Raw genomic sequence first — 27,395 nt, forward strand, 5'->3', positions numbered from 1 at the left:
AAAGGAAAGAAAGGGAAAGACATTGAACAGAAACCTGATCTTCCATGAGAAGGAAAGACTAGTACGGAACGTAGGAGTAAAAGGGAACAGAGGATGTGGGTTAGAGGAAGAACCCTGCCTAGAAGTTCTAAGCGCGCGGCCGGGGCCCGGTCCCCGAGGTTGTATGGATACTAAGGGTCCTACAGCAGACACCGGTGGAGTAGTGGGCTGTAAATGCACTACTCCCATCTAAGACTTGGGGGCACAACAGCAACATTGTTAGTGACCCGGGGACTCAGGAGTAAGGAGTCCCTGAAGCAGGCTACATGCCGTACAGGGAAGGTTCTTGGGAACATCTGTCAGGAGGAACTCCAGTGTAACCCAGTACTAGGAGTACTTCACACCAAAGGCGCTATAAGAGAAGACGTTCAGAAAGGCACATGTTGGCGGAGTGTTGGAAGGGAGCATTCCATCTGACCTGGAGGTTGACTGAGTCCCAGGACCCGGAGGACACAGCACGGAGGCCGGCACCTGTGTGTACAACAGACTGTGAGTAAAGCTTTGGAACTACAAGCCCTGGTGTCCTCCATTCATTCCTGCGCTAACACACTCTGTACCGCTACATCTGGGTGCCAGCTTCTACACTGCCTGTGCCTCTCCTCTACCCCTACATCTACACTGCCCTGGGACTACAGCTCCACCTGTGGGGAGCTTCACCATCTTGGCTGCAACACACCACCAGTCCCAGTGGATCTGCATGCAGCGTCGGCCTAACATCTCACTTGCCGAACACCACAGGTGGCGTCACGAACTATTCATTCAATCAACTACATTCCACCATTTCAATTTCCCCATTACTTGGGCGCCCAAGGCCACGGATCGGGTCACCACCGCTGTGACACATCCCGCTGACACCGGCCCGGTACCGAGTACCCCACAGCCCTGGGAGGGCGACCCATTTTCTCTTGTAGTGACTGCTGCCCCATGTACTATTTAAATTTAATTTATTCTTCCATTAAAGGAAATAAATTGTAATATAACAGACGTCTTAGAATAATTTCAGAAATTTTTCATAAATTTTCTTTTTTTCTCCTTTGTTGCACATCTTTGCTGCAAAATAATTTTAATGGGCAGTTTACCTGTGTGAATAGATGCAAATATAAATAATTTCTATGATATGTCATGCTGTACAGGACCATTATATATCCTAGTGACATATCGGATATTAAAGATCCATTGGTGCAAGGGAACATCGGCCATGTATTCTTAGTAAATACTGAACTTTCTTAGAACTTTCCATTGTGCCTTTCCTCCATTATTCTTCTTGGAATTCTAGAAATAAATTGACATCTGCTTGCCACTGTTCCTTTTGTCAGCAAACAAGGCAGACCTGAAATGTTAACGCCTAAGTGCCAATGTTAAAAAAGAGACATTTGTAAGGTTTCAAGAAAACATTATTCTATTTTTATTATAAGGTGATTTCATTTCCTAGATACTGTGCTTTTAAGAAAAGGTTAAACAACAGAAGACCAAGTACAATAAACCTAAAATGAAATGGGTTTTTCATAATGAATCTTTTCTCCAAAAATGGACGTGATAAAATAATAAAAGGTAGTAAATTTTCCCACCGTTCCAGTGGTACTGTGTGGTTAACCCTTGCTGTTCTTTATTTGGTTCAGTAATAATGCGGCATCTGCTAACAGGACCGCTGCAGCCAAATAAAGACAGGGCATAAGGGGGACTCGGTGCAGCCGCAATGAAACTGAGGGGAGTTTTGTAAGGAGAGTATAGGACAACTTTAATACCCATAGTAAAAAAAAATTAAATATCTTTTTGACTTCTGTTTTATTCATTGTCTATGTTATTGTCAGAGAAAGCAGAGTTCAGCTCTCAGCTATTTCTGGCAGTCCTATAGACAATGACTGATGTGAAGGTCAAGTGCACTCCTGGATTTCATAGTCCTGTTCTTTGGATCACTGAGGGCTCCCGGCGCTCAGTAATTCTCTTGGGAATAACTCTTTAACTAGTTGTTATTTTCCAGGATTAATATAGCACCTTTTTATCTTTCTTTTGCAAATCATCCTTTTTTTTTGTACGTGCAGTATGTATAAAACACTATTTTTAAAGGGAATCTGTCAGAAAGTTTTTGCTAGCTCATCTGAGAGCAGCGTAATGTAGGCAAAGAGACCCTGAATCCAACGATGCATCACTTAGATTCTTGGGTGCAGAAGTTCTGACACAATCACAGCTTTTAGATTTAGAAAAAAGCAGAGCTGAGGAAGCTAACCCCACCTACACCAGGCTCTGTATATACATTGTCTATGGACAGTGAACTGCTTATCACAGGAGGGGGCGGAGTCGGCCAAGAGGCACATGCCAGTTACAGCAATGATAATGTCCTAGGGAAAAAACCTTCATTGTAAGTAAATAACAGCACACAGCTTGATAAGTGACACAAAGTTGAATTCAGTGTTTTAACCCCTACCTCACTCTGTCAGCGGTTATGCTATGATTGCTATGTAATCTGATGGCAGATTCCCTTTAAAGGAATTGTCCAGTGAAAAAAAGTTAACACCTATCTACAAGACGAGTGATAACTTTCTGATTGGGTTGTGTTTGACCACTGGGACCCACATATATCAGTAGAAAATAAATTTTTTATCCTCCATGAGGAACTTTTACCTCCATTACAAAATGGAACAACCACTCAATTGATTCTCTATAGGCCTGCCAGAAACGGCCGAGCGCAACGCTCAGCAGTCCTTTAGACAATGAATCGAGCTGCGGATGAGCAAGCGCACTGATGTTCCCTTATAATGGGGATAAAAGGTGCCCGTTCTGCTGATCGATGCCGGTCCCAGCAGTCTGACCTCTTCCTCGATTTAGTTGGAGTTCATAGTAGGGCTGGTCTTCTTTATAGACATGCAATTCTGTCGGCAGTACACAACAGCCTGTGGCGCAGCACATATAAGTTGTTGTAAAGTTGCCTCTATCCTTTGTCTGCTGTTTAGAATTCCATTTCTCAGCCTTAATTTCGCATTGCACGCTGTTTTTTATTAAAGTTTCTGCAGCTCAGCACCTGTATTCTTAATGGATATCTTATCTTTACAGACCAGGGCGCCCCAAGCATTTTTGGATGGGGCACCGCATCTCTGATCTATTGTTCTGTTACTTCATGTCTCAATGTGTAAATGTTCCCCCACCAACTCCCATAGTGGCTGCTGCAATCGAAACTATTCCATATGCAATAACCCGGGGAGCACACTGGGGGTCCTGACCCCCACAGCCTGTGCACCTCTTGATTAATCTTGAGAGGTGACTGTATCTACAGCTGATATGCACATCTGCTGCATGGAATGATGTTTATCTGCAACTTGTGATATTTTCTTGTTTCCATTAATACAGAGTATTCACTTTAACCCCTTCCTATCGCAGCCAATTTCCATTTTTGCTTTTTCGTCTTTTCTCCACTTCTTCCCAGAGCCATAATTTTTTTTTTTTTTTCATTTTTATGTTCACATAGACGTATGAGGGTTTGTTTTTTGCGGGACCAGTTGTACTTTTGAATGACACCATTTATTTTACCACATAGAGTACTCGAAAATGGGAAAAGAAAATCCAAGCGTGGTAAAATTGTGGACAGAACACAATTCTGACATTTGTTTGTTGGGAATTGTTTTCACGGTGTACATTTTGTGATACAAATGACTATGCAATACGATTCTCCTCATCAATACGATTATGGCAATACCAGACATGTCTATTTTTTAAAAAAACTTTAGTGGTGAAAAAAAAATAAGACGTTTGCAAAAAAAAAACAAAAAAAACTTTTTGTGAGTTGTCTCCATTTTCAGAGACCCGTACCTTTTTTTTTATTTTACAGCACATGGAGATGTGTGATGTCTTATTTTTTTGCTGGACGAGACAACTTTTTATTAGTACCATGTTAGGATAGATGTGACTTTTTGATCGATTTGTTACATTTTTGTGTGGAATTGCGGCTACCAAAGAAAACATAATTTTGGTGTTCTTGAATTTTTTCTGTTTATATTGTTCAGTGATTGGGTTAAGTTTTTTTTGTTTTGTTTTTTTTTTTATCGAACATTTCTGAACTCAGCTGCAGTTTATCAAATATATGTATTTTGTATTTATTAAAGGGAATCAGTCACCTACTTTTTCAACTATTAGCTGCCAGCACCGCCATCAGGGGCTTATCTACAGCATTCTGTAATGCTGTAGATAAGCCCCTGATTTAACCTGAAAGAGAAGAAAAACGAATTATATTATGCTCACCCAGGGGCGGGGCTGTTTTGGTCCGATGGGTGTCGCGGTCCGGTCTGGCGCTTCCCATTTTCTAGCGTTGACTGCCTCTTCTTTGCTTCCCGTCGCTTCTCTGGCTCCGGCGCACTGCTCTGCCCTATTGAGGGGAGAGCAGAGTACTGCTGTGTGCAGGCACCGGGAAAGGTTAGAGAGGTTCGGCGCCTGTTCAGCCGCGACGGGAAGCAAAGAAGAGGACGTCATCGTTACAAGATGGGAGGGACCGGACCGCGGCACCCATCGGACCAAGACCGGACCCAGACCGCCCCCGGGTGAGTATAATATAACTCGTTTTTCTTCTCTTTCAGGTTACGTCGGGGGCTTATATACAGCATTACAGAATTCTCTAGATAAGCCCCTGATGGCGGTGCTGGCAGCTGATAGTCGAAAAAATAGGTGACAGATTCCCTTTAATGAGGGAAAGGGGTGATTTGAACTTTGTTTTTTATTTATTTTTTTTCATTTTTTTTAACACTTTTTTTTTTTTTTCTTACAGTTCTTGTTGACCCCTTCGGGGACTTGTGATTGATCAATCGCTTGTGCTATATGCAGTGATGCCACAGCATTATTGCATATAGCAGAAGTCATGGTCTCCTTTTTGAAGTCCTGCCATAGGCAGGGTTTCAAAAGAGGCTCTGTAATGACTGGCACGGGGTTCATCAGCTGACTCTCAGCTGTCATGCCACCCCATCGGTGACCCGCGATCACATCACGGGCATGCCAATAAGTGGACTTAATGGCATTATCAGGTGGTGTGGTGCCATAATGTATGCGCTGTACTGCTGTCTACCTCTGCTACATGTACAGAACTACACTACTTGTACTGCTCAATACCGTTATTCACATACTACACCGCTCTCTCTCAGTAGGTCCCATAACATGTGCCCTATTTTGCCATTTTCTGGCTTTAGGTTAAATCTGCTAAAAGTTGATGACACTTCATTCTAATAAACACTGATTATTTTTTTCAGCGTCTGTATAGGCTCAAATTTAATACAGCACTCTCTACCAAGCACTATGATGACATTTCTCTTGGAATCCCTGGAAAAAATTTTATTGTAATGGGAACTGCGACCCAGCCCCAATGGGCCTATTGAGTTGAATGAAGCCAACAGAGTGACTGTGGACACAGTTTGGCCTCTGTCCGGGCAGAATTCATCTTTTCCAGACTTTAAAGAAAAAAAACAAAAACGTGGCAAACCATGTCTTTGTGCATTTGAAAAAGACAAATTCCGTACTTTGATTCCTAAGCCATTTAATGTGAAATTATTGGACTGCTAATGGACATTTTTGCATATCTGCTACATATTCAGATTAGTGATTCACAGTCAGATACTGTTATATTTTTTCCAATCGATGCACAAAATATTGTTCATAATAAAGGGAGTCAAAGCTCTTCATGCTCTTCTACACTACACCAAAAAAAAATAAGGAGGCATCACATTCCAAGACCTCATTACTTTTTACGACTTCTGTTATTCTCGCTGACATGCTGGACTTCAGCTTCTTTGACAAATCCTGACTGATGGCAACACATTCTTGCCTAATCCTTGCATGGACACTATTACAATTTCTTTGTATTTTTTTTTGTCCACCTTCTTTTTGGGAATTAACCACATGTTCAAAATTTGTGTCATTCTCAAAACTTTTGGTCACGACTATAGGCAGCTCAAGGATGACTAAGTCATTGATGTAATTGACTTGCCCTGAGGTTCCTGAGACCAGATTCCATTTGAGAACCATTGAGATGATATGTATCGGTGCATCCGACACCAACAACAATGCCACGGGATAGTCCAGGAGCTCACTGATGCCCTGATCCAGGTCTGGCTGGAGATCACATTGGGCACCATTTGCCTTCTCATAAGCTGAATGCCCAGATGTTGTCGGGAGTGCATATATGCATGTGGGGCCATATACAACTTTTGAATCGTATTATGAGTTGGCATGGTGAAATATTTCAATATTTTACTTTGATTTTAAGGGGGAGTTAGAATCCAGCCTTTAGTTGCTTGGTGATGTTGGTTTCCATTGGCTGTTGACGTAATTTTGAACAGTATTTTTTATTCTTTCAATAGTAGGTGGAAGTATACTTTGAGTTCCCCTGTCTTGAGTTCATTTGCTTTCTATTATTTTGGAAGCATTGACAACCAATATCTGAAAGCACTGTAAAAAACCAAGTGTGAAATCTTTGTGTCAGCACTAAAAAGGCAACCTTAATACTGGGTGATATATGCTCCAGCAAAGCCAACAGGCAGAAAGATATTTAACTAAAGCCAGCTGCTCAATTTCTAAACGCCAGCAATGCAAGTTTACAAAGGTAACCTCCAAAATCTGTCTCATTCATGCCTGTCTTTCTCCTCCTGACACCAATGTAAACAGTGGCTAAACGCAACCATGTAGGACTTCGAGGAGTGGCCCAAGGACTGGGGGCTGAGTAGGTATGAGTGACATGCCACTGCCGCGATTACTATGTGAAGAGAACCAGACCAAGGTTTTTGGTCAACACAGACATTTGTAAAGTACCTGATGTAATGGAACTGAATCAGCAAACTGCTCCCTGAGGATTCATCACAAAACAGTTCATGTCATTAACCCCTCACCTGCATATGTCCCTCGTTAAACAACTTAATTCAATTACATACATATTCCCTCTCCTAGTGTGCTCGAAAAGAAAACAAAAACAAAGGCTTTGGGGGAAACGTCACAAAAGAACACAAACTATAACCAGTATGTGAGATTCCCAGCAATGAAAGGGCTCAGTAGCTCCTGGCTGTGAATTGTGCCGCTCCAACACTTGGAGAATTCACACATTTGGGAGATTCACCAACATTATTGGCAACAAAATACTGGGTTAAATGTCTGGCATCAAGCTGCTTGTCCCTCTCTAAGAAAGCAAATGTAACATCAACTTGTCTTCGCTGTGCTATGGAAGGAATGAAAGCATCTGTGCTGTCTATAAACAAGAGATATGGTAAGGGAACACTTGGCTAGTTTAAATGAATTTAAATCTGGTCCTAGGGTACTGAAGGAGAAAAAAGGAAATTGCAGAACCACTAGCCAGAATTTTTGAAAAATCCTGGAGGACAGGAGAAGTCCCAGAAGATTTGAGAAAGGGACAACATTTGCATATATTCAAAAATGGATAGAAGATGGAGCCAGGAAATTACAGGCCAGTGAGCCTTACTTCTATACCAGGAAAGATCTTTGAACAAATTATTAAACAACATGTATGTAAGTACTTGGATAAGGATAGAGTAATTAGCCAGATCCAGCATAGGTTTGTAGCAAACAAGACATGCCAGACTTTTCTAATTTCTTATATGATGGAATCATTGACTGGGTGGATGAGGAAAAAGTGGTAGATATAGTATATCTCAACTTCAGCAAAGCATTTGATAAAGTATCTCACACTATCCTTATTGAAAAAATGACCAAGTATGAGATTGACAAGGCTACGGTTAGGTGGATTCATAACTGGCTCAGTGATTGTACTTAAAGAATGATGATAAATGGTTGCACATCCAATTGCAAGAGTGTTTCACGTGGGGTACCACAAGGGTTTGATCTGCCCCCAGTGGTATTCAACATTTTTATAATTGATCTAAAGGAAGGAACTGAAGGTAAACTAATCTAATTTACAGACGATGTAAAGCTAGGAGAGATTGCTAACACTAGAGAAGACAGAGAAACGATTCAGAACGATCTAGATAAGCTTGAAAAATGGGCAGCAATTAATATAATGCACAACATAAAGAAGGATTTTTCCAGCGTCTCCAGGAGATAAAATAATAATTGCTTTATTGAGAATATAAAATCTTCATGCCATCAGGTAAAAACGACATAAAGAGGCGTATGGAGGGGAGCAATTTCCTACGCGTTTCACCCTGAAAGGGCTTAATCATGGAATTGATTCCATGATTAAGCCCTTTCAGGGTGAAACGCGTAGGAAATTGCTCCCCTCCATACGCCTCTTTATGTCGTTTTTACCTGATGGTATGAAGATTTTATATTCTCAATAAAGCAATTATTATTTTATCTCCTGGAGACGCTGGAAAAATCCTTCTTTATGTTGTGCATGCACTATACACCCGGGACAGGGTGTTTCCGTGCGTCGGAGGTGTGATCAGGAGTGAAGAGGGGTGAGCTGAATACTTCTTGTTTGTGCAATTAATATAATGGTATTTAATAGGGAGAGATGCAAGATGCTACATTTGGGCAAAAAAAACCAAAATGATAACTACAGAATGTAAGGAATAGAATTAAGCAACATCAAGTGTGAAAAAGACGGGTACACTAGTAGATCACAGACAGTACATGAGTCAACAGTGTGATTCAGCAGCAAAAAGGCAAACACCATTCCAGATGTATTAAGAGAAGCATACAGTCTACATCACATGAGGTAATTATCCCCCTCTACTCCTCCTTGGTCAGGCCTCATCTGGAATACTGTGCCCAGTTTTATGCACCACATTTTAAAAAAGACATCTAAAAACTGGAGCAAGTTCAGAGAAGAGCTACAAGGATGGTGAGCGGACTGCAACGTTTGTCCTATGGGGAACAGTTAAAGGATCTGGGAATGTTTAGCTTGCAAACATAAGGCCAAGAGGAGACTTAATAGCTGTCTGAAAATATCTGAAGGGATGTCACAGTGTAGAGGGATCCTCCTTATTCTCATTTGCGCATGGAAACACAAAAATCAATAGGATGAAATTGAAAGGGAGAAGATACAGATTAGATAAACTTTTTGAGGGTGATCACGAGAGGTGGTGAGTTCTCCTTCAGTGGAAGTCTTCATACGGAGGCTGGACAGACATCTGTCTGAGATGATTTAATGAATCCTGCATTGAGCAAGGGGATGGACATGATGACCATGGAGGTCCCTTCCAACTCAACATTCTATGATTCTATGAATACTACTTTGTGGCATTTGTCCGCAACTCTTTTCTACAATGTCCTTAAAGGGACCCTGTCACCTCGTTTTGCCGCTATAAGATGCGGCATGCTAGAATGCTGTAGATAAGCCCCCGGTCCGACCTGAAAGAGAAGAAAAACAAGTTTTATTATACTCACCGGGGGGGGGGGGGGGGGGCGGTCCGATGCGGTCCAGTCCAATTTGTGTCACATGTCCAGGTCTGGCGCCTCCCATCTTCATGCAATGTCGTCATCCTGCTTGCTTCGTGCCGTGCTCCTGCGCAGGCGTACTGATCTGCCCTGTTGAGGGCAGAGCAAAGTACTGCAGTGCGCAGGTGTCGGGAAGGGTCAGAGAGGGCCAGCGCTTGCGCACTGTATGTATTTGCTCTGCCCTTGACTGGGCAGAGAAGTACGCCTGTGCAGGAGCGTGGCACGAAGCAAGGAGCATGAAGACCGCATGAAGATGGGAGGACCTGGACCTGCGACACCCATCAGACCGGACCCCATCGGACCATTCCCCCCCCCCCCCGGGTGAGTATAATAAAGCTTGTTTTTCTTCTCTTTCAGGCCGGACCGGGGCATTTTAGAAAGCTGTAGATAAGCCCTGAAAGGCAGTGGCCGCAGCTTATAGCGGCCAAAACGAGGTGGCAGGTTCCCTTTAACAACATTTGTACAAAATATTGGAAACTAAGCCAAATTTTGTTTGAAAAGTTAGGATAAGTGCAAACAACATTTTTTTTCAGGTAACCAAACCCACTGAGTTTTTTGTTTTTTTTTCCCTCAAGCATCCTTAGTTTTTTTTTTTTTTAAGCCATCCAATTGCCTTAATCATAGAATCATAGAATCATAGCCTTGTAAACTATAGCAAACTGGAGAGCTTGTTTTAACCGCTTGGTGTCTTTGAAAACGTGAAGTGTTTATAAAATGCTCACAAGACTGAACCTGACCAGTCTTCACGTAGATGTGATCATTCTTTTTAAATGTTTTCTGGACATAGGTTCACTGCAAAATCTGTCTGAAAAAGACCTCATGTGCACCTCATGAGTATGTGAACACAGAGTTGCCTTTTGAGGTGTGTGTTTTGTTTTGTTTTTTTTTAAGCCGGTACGTTTAAAGAACAAACACATGAACGTCACTTTCCAAAAATTTAGATTGGGGGTAAAATCTAAAGTGAATGTGATTTCTTTTGAAGTAGCTCCTAATAGGAAAACACCCCAAACTAAACCCCTGTCCAATCGAAAGGCTGCAAAAAATGAAAACCGCTCCAGGAAAAACTTTTCTAACGTGCTTCACGAAGTGACAAACTCCTCAAAGAAGCGGCGTTTCCTGTAGCGCTTTGCACTAGAAAACTCATTGCTTCTAAAATAAAAAAAAAAACAAAACAAAAAACGTCTTCATGTAACCTTTTATCCCCCAAATGTATCTACTATGAGCCACTGTGATAAATTTGTAACATTTTCAGACTGTTTGGTCTTAAGTTCACCACATTCTCTATATATTAGACAGGATAATAATAATAATCTTTATATAGCGCTAACATATACAGTTTTTTTTCACACATTATCATCACTGTCCCCGATGGGGCTCACAATCTAGATTCCCTATCAGTATGTCTTTGGAGTGTGGGAGGAAACGGGAGAACCCGGAGGAAACCCACGCAAACACGGGGAGAACATACAGACTCCTTGCAGATGTTGTCCTTGGGGGGATTTGAACACAGGACTCCAGGGCTGAAATGCTAACCACTGAGCCACCGTGCTGCCCCAGAATAAGTAAATCTGCCCCAATAACAGACTGAATGCCGCACTGTGCAGTATGGCCACATACATTCTCATGTTCATTTGATGTATTATGTGCCGATAAGACATTTATTAGACGTGACTAACAAAAGCAAAAAGAGGGTCTTGGTATACGTATGGCTGGGAGTGCTATTTAGTGTTTTTTTTTTTTGTTTTTTTTTAATATGTATTTAAATCATTTTACGTGGTTTTTTTCTTAAGTTTAGTGAATAGTGTTCTTGAATAAAAAGTATTGTGTCATATACAGTAATGTACATTGCTAATTTGGTTAGTTCTCAATAAGCTGGCAGGATCTTTAATAAAACTATATCCAGACCTTCTCACAACAGTCAGACTGGAGGAAACAACGTTACATGGGCCTTTGTGTGTCCTGCCCTTACTCTGCTTTGTGTCTCCTGTCAGTGCACTCTATTTTTTTTTTTTTTTTTTTTTAAATCTTATCTAAAGCCGTGATGTCTCTTTGTCATTAAAGTAACACTCCGAGTAAATGTTTTCTTTTGGATCAGTAATACTCAACATCCAGTAAACAGTATTGTGGTTATTTCTCTTACCAAGCACTTTTTTCCTGATTTATTGCATGCTGTAGCCGTACATGACCCATAGTCCGGCTGCCCGAATCATACAGCATCTTAGATATTGACCAGAAGTCAGTTTCTCTATATACATTTGACATTTACATCAAGGCTCTGAAAGCAGTGCATACTGAACCCGACTCTACTACATACAGATTAGCAGATGACTGCTGGATGATTTCTCCTTTATAGGTAGAAATTGGCTTCAATCAAGACCTATCCAAAGGGCACAACATGGCATTGTACAAGGAAGTAATAGCCATCTTTATTAAAAGAGAACCTGTCATCCTGATCATCCATGCAAAACTAAAGGTATGGCCATAATGGCGCTGTCATACTGATTCTATAGAAACCGTCAGTGAACACATCTGCAGCCTGGTTTTTGATAAATGATCATTATAAATTTTGGTTTCCTAATTTCTTTGTGCATCAGAGCGGGACTGTAGGTAGGGTCTTCGGCTCTGCCACGGCCCCTCTGCTGCCTTTTGGTGTGTTTATCTTCTCCTTTATTTAAAGTTCATGCTGGCGCTGTCCTGGCCGCGGACAATTATTGCACCAATTGATCTGGTGATGGGCTTCAGGAAATGGCGGCACATGGGCAGATTTAAATGACGAGCTGAGATCTCATTCTGCGCAGGCGCTGCCACTGGCACCATTTTCCTAAATCTATCGCCATATCAATCTACACAACAGTCACGCGCGGCTGGGACGACTCCAGCACAAAGTTTACCTGAGGAAGAAGATAAAGACACCAGAGGCAGCGGAGGATCCAAAGACACTACCCACAGTCCCACCCCGACGTACAAAGAGATTAGGAAACCAAAGTTTATAATTATTTAACTTAAAACGAGAATGAAGATTTCTTCCCTAAAGGTATCTATAGAATCAGTATGACCGCGCCACTATGGCCATACCTTTAGTTTAACATGGATAAACCACATAACCGGTTCTCTTTTAAGATTTCTTTTACCCTGTACAAATTTCCAATTCCCAGACCATCACATTGCTTCTACCATGCCTGACTCTGTGTAGGAAGTCCCCATTTGTCTTCCTCCTCTTAAGATAATTATAATATTTATTTAGTAGTGTTTTCTAAATACAAGGGAGGCATTAGAAATACTCTAAGGTTTTTATGATCCTGCACAGTTGTGCATGTGGCCTCCCACATCTTTTTCTATGCTATTTAGCATCAAATTCTAAGTTTCAGTATCAAATTCTTCCTTTCTGGTCTTTCTGACACCACAGTGATACCACTAAATATACAAATTTTCATGTAACCCATAGGAGGCCGTTTTCTGTAGCTGAGAGTGTCCCTCTGACTGCTTCATCAGTTTTGTTGATTTAAAGAGGACCTGTCACTGGCCATAAGCACAAAAATGTTGTTGTTTTCCTGAATCTGCTATTGTTTTGATTTATATTGAGGGAAGAGCAGCCATACAGTATCTCAAGTAAAGAAAGGCATAAGAATGCCAATCATTACGTCTCACATTGCTAATGCCTCTACATTTAAAATAAGCTCTGGAGGCAGATTCTCAGGAAGATCTATGTCCGGCCCATAGATCTTAACAGCTCATTTACATATTAAGAAAAACATGGATTTCTCTGGAATAAAGGTACTGTCACACTTAGCGATGTACCAGCGATCCCGACCAGCGATATGACGCGGTCAGGATCGCTGGTACATCGCTAAGTGGTCGCTAGTGAGCTGCCACACAGGCAGATCTCACCAGCGACATCGCAGCGGTCGGGGGTCGCTACTTACCTGTCACACTAGGCGATCCTGACGTCCTCCCGCCCGTGTCCACGCTCGTCTCTCCACAGGAAGCTGACTACGAGAAACGGTCCAGGACGTTCTCGCACGATCAGCGATAACCAGCGGGGAGCCGGTCGGAGGTAAGTATCAGACATAGCGATATCGCTATAACGTCACAAAAACCAGTGACGTTATAGCGATATTGCTAGCGATATCGCTTAGTGTGACAGGCCCTTAAGACCTCAGATAGCAGATATCAAGATCTCTTTATTCAGATTCTTATGACCTACATGCGCATATAAGTAGATGGCTTAAAAGGGTAGATCTTACTGGCAGATTCCGTTAAAAAGCCTGCTCTGCTTTTTTTTTTGTTTGTTTGTTTTTTAAATATATTTTTCCATTTTGATCATTGATTCTTGTTGTTTCTCCCCTTTTAGTGATTCCAATTAATAACATTTTCAAAAAGACCTTGATGATGGCTCATTTGCCTTTCTTTAAAATGCATAATACTCTGATGTAGGTTAAAAATCAACAGTTTTGAATTAATACAGCAACAGATTTTAGTATTTTTTCCCTTTTTATTGGTGGTAAAAAAATAATCGATACCACTTGCCACCTCCCACGTTGCTGTTACAGCTGCTCCTTTTTATCCCTACAATGGATACACTTTAAATGAAGTCACAGATGTACAAGGAATCATTAATAACCCAAAATGCATCAAGATGATCCATTATGTTCTGCGTTACTCTTAGCGCTGTGGTCAGGAGTATATTGTTTGTGTTCATGCCTTAAATAGCTTCTTCAGCAGGTTTTTGTATTGTCTGCTTGATTTTATTGGCAGCAGTCCATGTGTCTTTACAATAGAATCCAGCCACATTATGATTTACATGGCCACTGAAACACTGCTAAAAGCAATATGTGAAATTCCTGGGCTTTTTACAAGCCCTGTTGGAAATGGGAATCTTTATGGATCAGGTGAATGTGAAAAAATTTCCAGGTGGCAACTTTTTAACCTTCTTTCCAAGCTTTGCTCAGTAACATCTTTTATGAGTTAACTAGATCAAGATAGATAAACCACCGTGCCTACGTGGCATACACCCTTGTGCATTTAGGGAATTGAGTAGGATAATAAAACAAACTACTTTATTAAATGTGCTTGGGCTTATTTAGAACAGGCATCATACTGCAGCAGATGTGCTTTGTAATGTAGGGCTAACCGTGTTCAATCTCTGGTTTTCAAATGTAAGAGCCGCTAACTATGGGAATATATCACGTTTTAGTCCCTGTCCAGTGTATGTTACTCACTTTCCAATCTGTATTAATTTCAAAATGAGACAATATATTCACTGCCATAAAGTACATGAATATCAGAGGAGACTAAGGGGCCTTATAAAAGCATAAGAATGCAGGTAACAAGCCACTCACCCTGCACCTCTCTATAGCGCGCGCGTATACATACACACACATATCTACTGTTGTGTTTTAGTTACTTTATATACTATTTTGTAGTGATTTGTATAGTCAGTGTTCTTGAGCCCTATGGGCTATTAATAAATACATTTCTCACTTCCCTTAGTTTTAGCAGTCGATGGGTGTCAAAGCACCTAATCTGCTTAGATCAAAACTTGACATGTCAAAAGTCCTGGAATGACCACAAGGACACAATATAACAAGTCGATTGGCTCTCATCTATAGGCTGATGCTTTCAGTTCAGGAATGAACACGTTTTAAAGAAACCGCATCAATTATTTAAATGCACGTCCCCACCTCCTTTTTTTTTTTCCCCTCAATCTCCACCCCCACCCTCTTTTCTGATTGACAGCTCTGGCTTCATTGAGCCAGAGAAGGGAGGAGATAGATGGAAACCAAGCAGGTGGGAAGGTGTATTTGAATGTTTGGCCCCACCATGATTCTCTGAGCACCTGGACTTGGTTGAACAAAGTTCCTTTAACGTTTTCCCGAAATGTGACACTCCTAGACATCACACATCAGGTGCTGGTGTATGGATTATGCCAAGGAGCATGGTGGGTCTCAGCTGTGCAATACATGCAGCCTCAGTGATTAGAGCTAGCTCTGATTGACAATAGTATATAAGTGGTAAACCAGAAGCAATCTCCACAAGTGTTATGGTTCGGGTGGACAGTTTGTTCCGGAACTTATTGCCACCGCTTAAACCCAACCCCCGCATATTATTGCTAACACAACCCCTGCTTAAATGGAGAGATGTATTTTATTTGCTACAATTATGGCATAGTTCACATACAATGTGCATTTGTCAGATGATCGTTGCCATGATTATATGAGCTAGAACGAGTATTCTTACAGAGTCTTATCTAACTAATTACCAGCCTGTGTTAAATGGCCTTACTTAAAAATGAGAAAATAATGCGCACCAGGCCTTAGTCGTTGCACTGAATTGTTACCTAACCAATCCTAATATTCACAACTTCACATGTGTATTACATACGCGCCCAAGACTGATCCATGTTCTGATGTATGCATGTCGGGCTTGACATGTCAATGTCCACAAGGAAAAACGTTACCCTTTGGATCCCGATTCCAGTCAGACACCTATCAACAAGCCAAACCAGATCTCACACTTTGTGCTGATGAGGTGCAGTACCCCGAAACAGTATCTGCAAATTGAGATTTTGATTCATCCTTAATCATGTGACAAGACTTCTCAAAGCGGCAATTTTGACTTTTAGGATTGCTGCTTCCTATAGGTGGCGCTAGAGTTCTAGTTCTCTTCCTCTCTGAAGACACAAATTGGAACTCCCATTGGAATTTCAGGTTTTCATATTTGGGTTCCCCTACAGCCATCTATGTTATTGCTGATGTTCTACATTGAAAACATAAGGCGGTTACACATTTACTGCCTGTACGCCCAAGAAACTAAATTGCCCATAAATCATTTGTTTCATAAAATAAAAGTGAAGCCTCATTTGCTTTTGAGAGCTGCAGCATGATGAAATACCTGTGCACGTTCCATGTGAGCGTGGCCTGTCGAAATAATTTAGATGTTTCTGCAAAATATTTTTTTTTATCTATAGCTTTTTCTGTCAATTTGAGGCTTGCATCAGTTAGGAAAGCTTGTTGTGCTTATTCCATTCTTCAAACCACACTTCATCCGCACTGCCGATGCTAATTACTTTCACATGCATTTTACTGTCTGTTTAGCACAGAGGTTAATAAAGTTTACAATTATTTCTGTCAAAATCACTTCAGAAAAAAGAGCACTCTCCGGATTTATTGATCATGCTGAATGCATTTTAATTGAGCAATTCTTTGCAACAATTTGAAAAACTGTTGCAAACTTTGGATGTTGAGAACTAAGTGTGTCTGAAATTTGAGATGTGAAATTATGATTAATTTTCCATTTTGTTCTGTATTTTAGACTCTTATGAATCACAGTTTATTTATTCAGGTAAAGCCAAGGTGTTTTATAACACTTTACATATCAATCATTGTAAATTTAATGGAGCTTCTGGGGGAGACAGTCTATTTTTAAATAAACTTTTAGGTAATTGTGGTTTAGAAGAAGAACATTTTTCACGTTGAACTGAACACACGATTTAATAGAGGCTGCAGAGCAGAATAAAAAGTAAATATGTTATTTTATTTTTCATATACGTTGCGTAGATATTAGCTATCAAAATATATGGCACCTAAACAGTTAAAAAATATATAAGTCCTTAGTCGCCATTACCAGAGAGATTTCAGTGGGCGTGTATTTCTTCCCCTTTCTGACGCTGACCAATCATAAGCAGGCATCAACGTACGGGAGAAAGAAGAACACTCCCCCGCAATAGCATTGACTATAGAGTGATGAGGTGCTGGAGTACAGCAGACCTGAGTGACATTAACCGCTTTCATCTCCAGCAGATAGTGTGGTGGAGAGGCAGTACAGCAGGGTTGGCAGCGTTACACTTACTAATGTGTATTTGGACCTACCATAAACGCGCATTTGAATTTGAGAGATTTTTTTTGTGAGACTGTTTATTTGTAATGAAACTTAACGTCTACAGCATTACATCCCACCCCCAACCAAATGCCAGAGATGAGATCTGAAATTGATCACACTCGGGTCTGCTGTGCGCCAGCACATGTCATCAGACTGTTTGTCAGTGCTATTGTGGGGGTATGTTCATCTTCAGTGAAATCTCTCTGATAATAGCCACTTCAAAAAAAGTAAAAAGTTACTGATTAGGGCCCAAATGCTTTGATAGTTAATATCGCTGCAATGGAGAGGTGAAAGTACTAAGAAAACGGAAAAAATGTTTTGTTTTTCTCTACAGCCACTATTAGATCCTGGTTCACAGTGGTGCAGCCCTAGATTGTCGCCGGCATTGGTGGTGATATGGTTTTTTTTTGTTTTTTTTTTTTACATGGGGGACTATAAGATTTAAGCGGAATCTTGATGATTGTATGCGAATATGTGAATAGCAGCTGTAAGTATGTGATCAAGAGTAGAAGCCCAGCAAGGATTGTCCACTGCTGTAATTATTATTATTATTATTATTATTATGCATTTATATAGCGCCATTTATTCCATGGCGCTTTACATGTCAAAAGGGGAATTATAGATAAGTGTAATATATACAAGAATAATAAACAAGTGAAAGACAAGGGACGCACAAGCACATAAGGAGAGGGGACCCTGCCCGCGAGGGCTCACAGTCTACAGGGATGGGTGAGGATACTGTAGGAGGGGGTAGAGCAGGTCGTGCGGTGGTTCAGTAGACCGAGGATCATTGCAGGCTGTAGGCTTGTCGGAACAGGTGGGTCTTCAGGTTCTTCTTGAAGGTTTCCGTTGATGGTGAGAGTCTGATGTGTTGCGGCAGGGAGTTCCAGAGTATGGGGGAAGCACGGGAGAAGTCTTGTATGCGGTTATAGGAAGAAGAGATAAGGGGGGAGTAGAGAAGGAGATCTTGAGATGATCGAAGGTTGCGTGCGGGTAGGTACCTAGAGACCATGTCACAGATGTATGGAGGAGACAGGTTGTGGATGGCTTTGTATGTCATGGTTAGGGTTTTGAATTGGATCCTCTGGGCGATAGGAAGCCAGTGAAGGGCCTGGCATATCGGGGAGGCTGGGGAGTAGCGGGGAGACAGGTGGATTAGTCAGGCAGCAGAGTGTAGGATGGACTGGAGCGGTGCCAGAGTGCTAGAGGGGAGGCCAGAGAGTAGGAGGTTGCAGTAGTCGAGGCGGGAGATGATAAGATCGTGCACTAGTGTTTTTGTCGTTTCGTGGTTGAGAAATGAGCGGATCCGGGAAATATTTTTGAGTTTGAGGCGGCAGGAGGAGGCGAGGGCTTGGATATGTGGTTTGAAAGAGAGCGCAGAGTCGAGGATCACCCCAAGGCACCGAGCGTGCGGGACTGGGAAAGAGAGCAGCCGTTGACATTGATGGATAGGTCTCGTGGAGGGGTAGAGTGAGATGGGGGAAAGATGATAAATTCTGTTTTGTCCATGATCAATTTGAGAAAGCGAGCAGAGAAGGCTGAGATAGCAAACAGACATTGTGGGATTTCAGTCAGTAAGGAGGCGAGGTTGGGTCCAGATAGGTAGATCTGCGTGTCATCGGCGTAGAGGTGATACTGCAAACCGTGGGATTCTATGAGCTGTCCCAAGCCGAAGGTATAGATGGAGAATAGTAGGGGTCCTAGGACAGAGCCTTGGGGAACACCGACAGACAGGGGGCGAGGTGAGGAGGTGGTGTGTGAGAGGGAGACAGTGAATGTTCGGTCCGTTAGGTATGATGAGATCCAGGATAGGGCCAAGTCTGTGATGCCAAGAGATGAGAGAATCTGTAGCAGGAGGGAATGGTCTACGGTGTCGAAGGCAGAGGACAGGTCCAGGAGAAGGAGGACAGAGTAGTGTCGCTTGCTCTTGGCGATTAGTAAGTCGTTAGTGACTTAAGTTAGGGCAGTTTCAGTTGAGTGATGCGGTCGGAAGCCAGATTGTAACCGGTCAAAGAGGGAACAGGAGGAGGAGAGGTGGGAGGACAGTTCAAGATATGCATGCTGTTCCAGTAGTTTTGAGGCATAAGGGAGAAGAGATATTGGGTGATAGTTAGACACAGAGGATGGGTCAATGGAGGGCTTTTTGAGGATGGGTGTGATTGAGGCATGTTTGAAGGATGAGGGAAAGACACCATTTGTAAGTGAAAGGTTGAAAAGGTGTGTTAGAGATGAGATGAGGACTGTGGCCAAGTTAGGGATGAGGTGGGACGGGAGTGGGTCGAGGGCACAAGTGGTGAGGTGTGATCTTGACAGAAGGGTGGAGAGCTGATCTTCTGTCATGGTGGAGAAGCTGGCTTTTGCAGAACAGGGCTGAGCGGCTAAGAGGGGCATTGGGGGCTGCGGGCCAAAGTTTTGTCTGATCGTGTCGATCTTCTGCTTAAAGAAGGAGGCAAAGTCTTCAGCAGAGATGAGAGGAGGGGGAGGAGGTGCTGTGGGACGGAGTAGAGAATTGAAAGTGTTGAAGAGCTGTTTAGGGTTATGAGACAGGGAGGATATGAGAGATGCGAAGTAAGTTTGTTTTGCGGCAGAGCGCGTGGGCTTAAAGCTGGCAAGTGACTGCTTGTATGCATTGAAGTGCTCAGTAGAATGGGTTCTCTTCCATCTCCGCTCAGCGGCCCTGGAAACCCGTCACAGTTCTTTGGTCAGGCTGGTCTGTTGAATGTTCGAGTTTTGCTCTGCATGAGGGGGGCGGCCAAATCAAGTGTTGCTGTTATTGTGGTGTTATAAAAAGTGGCAGCAGCATCTGTGTCATGAAGGGAAGCTATGTCTGTAAGAGGGAGAAGGGATTCAGAGAGTGATTGTAAATTGAGGTGTTTGAGATTCCTGCGAGGGTGAGCGAGATTATGGAGCGGGGGTTGCGCAGTAGGAGAGGGAAGAGAATGTCAGTAGGTTGTGGTCAGACAGGGGGAGGGGTGAGTTATTGAGATTGGTGAGGGAACAGAGACGGGTGAAGATAAGGTCCAGCGTGTGACCATCTTTGTGAGTGGCCGCAGAGGACCATTGAGTGAGGCCGAGGGAAGCCGTGAGTGATAGAAGTTTAGAGGCAGTCGGGGTGGAAGTGTCAATAGGGATGTTGAAGTCGCCCATGATGGTGGTGGGGATGTCAGCAGAAAGGAAATGGAGTAGCCAGGTGGTGAAGTGGTCAAGAAAGGTGGAGATGGCTAGTTCTGGGGGGCGGTAGATGACAGCCAGTTGGAGGTTGGAGGGGGAATGGATGCGGACGGAGTGCACCTCGAACGAGGGAAGAGTAGCGGAGGGTGGCAGAGTATCAGACAGGAGCAAGCAATCCCCTCCACCACGTTTATTGCTGGGGCTAGGGGTGTGGGAGAGATGGAGTCCGCCATAGGAGAGCGCAGCTGGAGAGGCTGTGTCAGAGGGAGTGAGCCAGGTTTCAGTGATGGCGAGGAAGGAGAGTTTGTTGGTGATAACGAGGTCATGGATAAATGACAGCTTGTTGCAGACAGAGCGTGCGTTCCATAGAGCTCCAGGTAAGGGGTTGGGGGAGTGGAGGCTGGATGAATAGGTATGAGGTTGTCATGGTTGCGAAGACGTGTAGAGGATCGTGACAGGGTGGTAGAAGTGAGTGTAGGGATGTGTTGAAGAGGGCCAGGATTTGGGGATACATCGCCAGCAATGAGGAGTAGTAGACAGAGCATTTGAAGGTGGGAGCAGGATAGGACATGATGTGGCCGTGCATGTCTGGAGAAAAAGGATTGTATGGGGAGGAACAGTTGTGAGGAGAAGGTTAGGTGGCTTGGGAGAATGGAGGGGGAGATGAATAGTTCCTTACTAGGAGGGGGGATTGCAGGAGTATGGGGGTGATAGTAAAAAGAAGGCGAAACATTGTTGTGGTGTTATAGTCCGTTACCTTGCAGTCAATTCCAGTCCAATTCTACTCTAATTCAACAGTACTTAGAAATAGTACTTTGAAATAGGATTTTGAAATTGATGGAGCCGACTATGTCTGGAGCAGACCCATGGTGCTGAATATGCTGCTGTAATGGTCAGGATTTGAGAATCCTCTAATCCTAGCCGGTTAACTCCAATGATGCCACAGTCATTTGTGACAGACCCCCATTGTCTGTTTATTGGTTCGCCTGTGGGGTGTCAGAGGGTTACCATGGCAATTGCAAGGCTACCATTGGCCCCCCAGGGAATAATAGTTTTCCTGCTTGTGTAACTTTGACAGTCTATAATGTTTTGCAATATTAAATCTTTCCAAGTATAATGTATCCAATGATTGCAAGTCCTCTAAATGGACGTAAAAGAGAAATGCAGTTCAGTACAGTTTAGTTTGGGTCCTAGTTTAAAATCCCACCTGGGACAACATCTGCAAGGAGTTTGTATGTTCTCCCAGTGTTTGCGTGGGTTTCCTCCGGATTCCTCCCAAATCCAAAGACATACTGATAATTTAGATTGTGAGCCCCAATGGGGACAGTGCCGATAATGCCTGTGAAGCGCTGTGGCATACGATGGCCGTATATAAACGAGCATAATAAATAGTTTTAAACTATCTAACAATAGTAAGCAATAAAGAAGAATACATTTTAGGGCTCTGCTCTCTTCATGACCCACAAAATATAAGCATTCTTAGTAGTGTTCACACTACATTGCATAAAGAAAATGCAATACATTACCCATTCCCACCTTTTTTCTTGGGATCTGCCAGTTTGGTGACTTAAAATATTATTATTATAATGTTTCCACTGTGCAAAAGTAGGAAAATGTAAAGAAAAAAGTGGATACATATTTTGCAGTCAATCCAATATAAATTACCGGGGTTGTTTATTGTTGGGGATCCCCTTCTTAAATGCCCAAGTAAAATCTTATAGTCACATCCCACGCCATTCCAGCAATGGTGGCTAGCACGACAGTGTCATGTGTGCGCTGCAGCCAGTCAATGGCCCTTGATAGGCAACAGCCTTTACAACTTTGCCAAAGTGGATGTCCGCTCTGACAGAATATTGATGAGCTGCAGCCGATCAACGATCTTAAACTGACTACAGCAGTCACGTGATATAAAAGTGTCATGCGAGTGCCGGAAGACCCCGGGCTTAAATTATTGGAACAGTGCCAGAGGGGAGTGTAAGATTTTCTTATTTTACATGGGAGACTCTGGCATGGAAGCATCACTTCAGCACTGCAGTTGTGCTACTAATCTAAGTCCCCTGCACCTTGTCTGATACTTGCCATCCGCCATCTTCATCTTATATCCATGCCGGTCTCCAGCAGTTTGTGACCTGCCGGATTGCTCTAGTGTTTGCTGGGTGGTCCATAAGTCATAACTCAGCAAAAGTCTGTGAGAGGCAGAGCGAGGCCACAACGAGGGTCTCATAAACTTGCTTCATTACCTTTGACTTCCGGTCAGTCAGAAGTTGCAGTCACAAGATGGCGCCGCAGGACTGGAGCGGCGCAGAGGACATATAAAGATGGTGGCTAGTAAGTGTAAGACTAGGCTCAGGGAACTTAGATTAGTGGCATCACTCCAGCGTTGAAATAAAAAATAAAGTAGTAGACAACTGTTTTAAAGCACCACTCCACCTTTTAACATTACATTCCTTAAAGAGAATCTGTCACCAAGTTTGTTTTTTTTGCTTCATAACCTGACATCAGCACATTGTAGAGACAGAGATCCTGATTACTGCAACGTCCCTTACTGAACTGCTTGCTGCAGTTTTAATGAAATCACTGTCCTATCACATGAGATAATCACTAGAGGACTAGCACACCTGCTGCCACGTAGTCCACCGTATTCTAGAGCTTTTTATAACCCACTCCCCACCACTGATTGGTAGCTTTCTGCCTATGCACAGTGGGCACAGATTGCTGCCAATCAGTGATGTGGGCAGGGTTATATAGAGCACAGCATTCAGAGAACTGCTAGATCTGCAGCAGATAAAATTGTGATTTTATCAAAACTGTAGCAAGAAAATCAGAAAGTGATACGTTACTGGAATCGGGGCCTCTGCCCCTGTATCATGCTGCTCTCAGGGTACAAAAACTTGGTGACAGATTGTCTTAAATAAACCCTAATCAATAAATTATACGTAACCTGGTGTTAAACTAGAAACAGAAAAATGTGTGAACCAAATGCAAGTACAATTGTGAATTGATGATGTCTGTGGAAATTAATGGCACTATTCAAACCAGTAAAATAAATAAATAAAAAATTTTTTTTTTTTTTTTTTTAATCTGTTGAAATATTTAAATATGTCAACAAAATGTCACATGTAAAAAAAAAAAATGCAGTACATCTCGTCCAGGACAATCGCATGAAATCAGCCTTTCTAGTAGAACAGCCATTGCTGGTGAACATGGGAGGCAATGGTCTGGCTGAGACAATAGATTTAGCAGATAGTATGGGCTGGTTCTATGGTTCCAGGGACAAAATAGGTAGAAATGGAGACAAAATTAACAATTTCCAGCAATCAGTATTTAAAAGTAATCTGGCAGTAGATTTTTTGTACCTCATCTGAGAGCAGCGTAATGTAGGTAAAAAGAAGCTGACACTATCAGAGCTTTTAGGTTTAGAATGGAGCAGAGCGGAGAAAGCAAGCCCCACCCACATCAGGCTCTGTATATACAATGTACATAGGCAGTGAGCTGCCTATCACAGGAGGGGGCGTTGCCGGACTAGTGTATTCCATAACTGTTAATCTCTTACTGGTAAATCCTTCACAGTTAGTAAACAGCGTGTACTTTAACAAGTGACACATCCCTGAATTCTGTGTCCCAGCCTCTATCTCCTGCTGTCTTCAGATTACATATCAAAAACCTGCTGACAGATTGTCTTTAAACAAGACCAAGTGACAGAAAAAAAAAAGATTATAACTTTAGATCTATGATCTAAACCACTATATAATGTTTTCTCTTTTTTTCAGGGTTTTTTATTACATACTAACCCTTTTTAGTGTGAGTAATATTGCAGAGACTCGCTATTCTGTCTTTCATTCTTAAAAAGCTGAAAAAAAATGTGGATGAGTGCAGTTGTGAAAATAGAGCAGCTCCCGATTAGGAGGAAGTCTCCTTGTGTTGTGCCAAATATTCCGTACACGGGAGTCATATTTCTAATCATCTAAAACCACGTGGGAATACATAATAGGGATTGTTCCGTAGTTATAACTGTTCTGTTATCCCACAGAATTTATTATGGACCAAGTGCTAAGCTCCTATAATTCCTCCCACATTTGATAGAAATCCTCTACTAGACACATGGGAGGCTCTACCAAGCTATTCCGCTTTCTAAGAACAATACAACAGTTCACATGTACATGGAGATCATCTGTGAAGCAGCTTCGTGGTCTCAGCGTCCGGGTATTGCCTCCAGAAAAATGTCGTGTTTACATCATATAAAAATATCACGTTTCTCTACATCTCATGCACTTTCTCTGTGTAATAAGGTCGGACTGGAGGTAACTCGGTGTCTCATTTCATAACGTGGGTTCAGGAAGCTGAAATGTGGCACTGTGCTTGCTTTCACTGGAGAGTGTAAGGTCATTTATGATCTTCTTTTCCCTGTCCAAATAGAGCAGACCTGTGCCTTTAACCCCTTTTAGGCTAGGGTCACACTGCGTTAAAGCAGTCTGTTCAACTCATAGCGTTGACGGACTGCATTAACGCTATATCATAACGCAATCGTGTTACGCTATACCGCTAGCTCAGATTCTTCATCTGCGCCAGCGGTGATGGAGCCTCGGATGCTGCAGCCCGCGTCCGAGGCTCCGTCACAGAATGACGGCACATCGCTAGCGCATGCCGATTATGGCATGCGTTAGCGATGCACCCGATAATGGGAGGGAATGCCATAACGCAGTGTGACCCCAGCCTTACTGTGTGAGTTTTGTACAGTGCTGCTTTTTTCATGGTCCATCACTGCATCTATGGTCCTCTTCGTTGCCATTTCTTGGTGTCCTCAGTGCTGAGAAATAAAGGCCCATGCCTCCTGGAATATCATCAGTGAGGATTCTGATTGGCTCCAAATTTATTCTGCAGCAGGACAATGACTCTAAACATACAGCCAATGTCCCTGAGAATTATCTTCAGAGCCCAGATCTGCACAACATCAAGTCTGTCTGGGATTACCAGAAGAGACAGAAGGATTTCCACCAGCCTACATCCACAGAAGATCTGTAGCTAATTCTCCAAGATGTTTGGAACAACCTTTCTGCCAAGTTCCTTCAAAAGCTGTGTGCAAGTGTACCATAGAAGAATTAACACTGTTTTGTAGTTGAAGGTCGCACTAATTAGTGATTTGATTTACCGTATTTTTCAGATTATAATGCGCTTCGGATTATAAGACTCACCCCAAATTTTGAGGAGAAAAATAGGGAAAAAAAATTTGTAATAAACTGGTGGTGCTTATAATCCATGCGTCTTAATGCTTCCCGGGGGTGGTGGCTGCAGTGAAGCGGGGTCCCAGGGTCGCTGCTGGAGGAGACAGGAGTGGGGTGATGCTGCTGGCCACAGGCTGGGATGAGAGGGTGTTCAGATGTGCGGCGTGCCGCTGCGGGTGTCCGGCGCTGCTGAGGATGCCCAGCGCTGATGTGGGTGTCCGGCGCTGTTGTCCAGTGCTGCTGCGGGTGTGTCCAGTGCTGCGGGGGCTCTGCCGACATTTGGTGAAAGTCCAGAGCCCCCGCAGTTCCATGGCTTCCTGTGCAGTGGACTCCGGGAAAATGGCCGCCGAGGGCGGCACATGCGCAGATGGAGATCTAGGGACCAAGATCTTTGGAGATGAGATCCCCAAAATGAATCTTGTTCAGTAAACTTGGGGAAGAAGCTGAATATTGGCATTAAATAGGGGATTTCAGGTACAAACTTTGTTGTGTCAGCTGTTTCCGTCAGTGCCGTAGAGATTCAATAGAGCATCCGAGCGCGTGCAGGACCTCCTCTCCATTTACTCCTCTCACTGTGAGCATGTGGGGGGAAAGGTTCTTTTGAGCAGACAATTTTCCTATCCTTTTGGATAAGTGCAAAATATCAATTGTTTCTTAGCCCCTTTAGACCAGTTAATTTTAAAGTCTTGCTTGGTTATCTTTGTAGTCATTTTCTTTTTTGAATTTAGAAGCAAAGTTCTCTTTGATCCCCACATTTGTGACCTTTGCAGTCCGCAGCCCGCCATAATTATACAAGCATGTATAGAACATTCAGCGATTTGTCCTCTTACTGTATCTCAATAAAGTAAATTGACTGGCGGGATTTCAAGTAAATCTTTCAGTTACACTTGTCTACCCTCATTATATTTATATTACCAAAGTTGACAAGCTTCCCAGGAGTTTGATATTTTGTGGGTTCGCATGTACTGCAAAAGAAATTACAGTGCTAAGTATGGCAAACGCATTAAATATTCCTTCCCCCAAGCACTAAACGATGTGTCCAGCGTTTTGCATTTGGACATATTTTGTCTTTAAGCAGATGGATTTTTTTTGCCGTCTTACATATTGAATAAAGTTCCTTTTCAGTTTTTGATTAATGGGTGTTCTAATTAGCTTTGCATCTGAGCTCTATTTGGTAAGCCTGCCTCGTCTTTCTTCTGATCAATCTTAATAGCCCTGCATATATTGCTAATGTCTCTAGCAGACTTGAACCATCTCCTATTCTTATTCATTGAAGCAGCCTTGACCTCTGCCCCCGACTCATCTGCTGTCTGATGTCCAGCTGCTTCAGGTGTGCTTAGGCAAGAGCAGAATCAACCATTTTATGCCCCGCGTTTCATCTCTTTGTTGTCATGACTTTGCATTTTCATTACGTTATTTAAAAAAAAAAGTTATTCTTTTTGTTTATTGGTTAGCTTATCTGTTTGTGTGTTTTTTTTCCAGTGGTCCTATGCTTTGGAAAAACCAACTACTGGTAGTATCTTCAGCCTTACATGGTCGATAGATGGAACCCAGGTTGCCGGAGCTTGTGGAAACGGCCAAGTAATCTTTGCTCATGTCATTGAGCAACATTGGGAATGGAAGAATTTTGAAGTAACTTTAACCAAGAGAAGAGCTATGCAGGTTGTCTTATATTTTAGAACACATCTTCTAATCATAGCTAAA

The 27,395-nt window shown here is 42.6% G+C and overlaps 1 protein-coding gene across 3 annotated transcripts in view; it reads left to right on the forward strand.

The window, feature by feature from the left end:
- Positions 1–27,395, forward strand: part of IFT80 (intraflagellar transport 80) — a 188,819-nt gene that overhangs the window by 87,330 nt on the left and 74,094 nt on the right. For all 3 annotated transcript variants that reach the window (XM_073578970.1, XM_073578969.1, XM_073578968.1), the window contains exon 9: positions 27,174–27,353. In XM_073578970.1, the coding sequence (XP_073435071.1) occupies positions 27,174–27,353 (180 nt within the window). The remainder of the gene's footprint in view (positions 1–27,173; positions 27,354–27,395) is intronic.

Source organism: Dendrobates tinctorius, unplaced genomic scaffold (genome assembly GCF_039654945.1).
Source record: "Dendrobates tinctorius isolate UK_male_01 unplaced genomic scaffold, ASM3965494v1 ptg000060l, whole genome shotgun sequence".
NCBI lineage: Eukaryota > Metazoa > Chordata > Amphibia > Anura > Dendrobatidae > Dendrobates > Dendrobates tinctorius.